The following is a 2,119-nucleotide window of genomic DNA, read 5'->3' on the forward strand; positions in this document are numbered from 1 at the left end:
TTCTCAGCTTCGCATCGAAGCTAAAAACAAAATTATATTATAATATAACATATAATAATAAATACATAAGACTAATTTACATAATTCTCACAGATTCTTAAAAGTAGTTTTTTAAGTTTGAAAATTGTTTATCGAACATAGAAATAGTTTCTCAGATGATTAGTAAAATTACCTTTCCTTAAAAAATAATTCATCTAACTCAAAAATAAATATTAAAATCACGAAACACTAATATTTCTTAATGAAAATAATTTTAAAAATATCAAATTAAATATCACTAATATCATTTTGAATACATAACATAGATCCAATAAATATCCAAAAATGTTCGTTATTGTTTATGACGACGCTTAATACACTAACCAAAAATATTATGATCAGTATTATCATTAGAGATAATTGATAAAAAAATGAAATATTGTTTAAGTTGTAAAAACAATCAGTTGCATTACCGTTGTTTCCCATTAAAATTGACGCCATCTCGATTCTTTTCAAATTATTTTCATTCAAAGAGTTTAAAACGCACAGAACTCCCCATAAGCCCGGATACCACTTGCCTTTGTCCTTTAGCAATGGAACGACTTCTTTTTCCATCCATTTATGCATATTATTTTTATAATCTATCATTTCTTTTTGTTCATTAGCTTGGGTCTGAATGCATCGTAGAGTCAAATAGTAATAATTATATAACTGATCATAGAATTCTCCACTCTGAAGGTTAAACAATATCCTCTTAGCATATGGGATAATTATAGTGTGTGGGTCAGATCTGTCATCGAAAAAAGGTATCATTGGACTACCGTCTGGATTAAATTTCAGCATAGCACATGGGTCATCCGTTGGACAAGGGATCATATGTGTGACGCTCATTTTACTATTCACCCTTGCATTCACCGGTCTCATCCATTCCCGGCCATCTGTGCCTAAAATATATCTAAAAATCTATTTTTAGTTAAAAGTCTCACTTGGAATTTTATTTAAAAATATTCTTTAGAAATCTCGGTAAAAGTTTATAAAAAAAATTAATTATATATTATTTGTTTTACCCAAATGAATTTTATTTATTTTAAAAATCCCTTTAATTAAATGTTAACATAAAAATAAAAGAATTTTTTAATTTAAAATATAAACTAAATGGATAACATTAAAGATAAATACTTGAATTTCTCGAGCATAGCATGTAATTTTTTCGCCGTACCATATGTCATCAGTCCTTCGTAATAAAGTTTTCTAGCGTTTGCCAAGTATATCGAATGAAGATAACCTCCAAATGCGTCGATAACCATCAACATAACTGGATTTTTTTGCGTTGTCAGACTATTTTCTGCGATTTTCTTTATTAATTCAAAATATTCTAAGATAACAGTACCGTGTTCCGGAATATTTTTAGGAATTAATGACTTCACAATGTTTCTATATTGCAACTCTAAAATTTCAGTTTTGGTCCAGTTTCGTGAAATATCATCTAAATTGAAACGAGTTGTTCCAAAACTTTGCGGTTGACAATCTGAATGTGTGATCAAAAACCATATAAAGATGAATGAAAATTGATTTTCTCGTATCATATTGTTTGCGATAACAAAATTAAAGTGAGAAAACTTTATTACGATCTGTTTAAAAAAATTAATGTTATATCACCATGATGATATAAATTGATTATAATGAATATTTTCAAGAAAATTTTTACGAATTTATACTAAACTAAAATTTACAAACAAAAATAATATCCAACTAAATTTAACTTTAGGAAATTATTTAAAGTAAAAAAAGTTTGATTGATTCAAACTGCTTATATAACTATAAGCGGAGCTCATTTTACTATTCTCTCTTGCATTCACGGTCTCGTCCATCCCCAGACATCTGTACCTAAAATATATCTAATAGACCTAATTATTATTATTATTATTATTAATTATAATTATAATTAAACATAAATATATTTTTTTATATTATTTAGAAAGATTTGCTTAATATTTAGTCCATATGGGAAACGTTTTAAATTTTTAATTGACCTTAATAATTATGTTAACGATAATTGACAAAGATTGACATATGGTACGACAAAAATATTACACGCCATGCTTGAGAAATTCAAGTATTTTTCTTTAGTGTCATCCAT

General features: G+C 26.7%; 1 protein-coding gene across 1 annotated transcript; it reads right to left on the reverse strand.

Moving 5' to 3' along the window:
* Window positions 1-267: 267 nt before the first annotated feature.
* LOC126898313 (uncharacterized) lies at window positions 268-1,606 on the reverse strand. The gene is made up of 2 exons (XM_050672254.1): window positions 1,159-1,606; window positions 268-934 (listed from the first exon to the last, which is right to left on the reverse strand). Exons 1-2 carry the CDS (start codon window positions 1,563-1,565, stop codon window positions 268-270), a joined length of 1,074 nt encoding a protein of 357 aa, XP_050528211.1. The 5' UTR covers window positions 1,566-1,606.
* Window positions 1,607-2,119: the final 513 nt, after the last annotated feature.

Source organism: Daktulosphaira vitifoliae, unplaced genomic scaffold (assembly GCF_025091365.1).
Source record: "Daktulosphaira vitifoliae isolate Bord-2020 unplaced genomic scaffold, ASM2509136v1 Scaffold_2, whole genome shotgun sequence".
Classification (NCBI taxonomy): Eukaryota; Metazoa; Arthropoda; class Insecta; order Hemiptera; family Phylloxeridae; genus Daktulosphaira; species Daktulosphaira vitifoliae.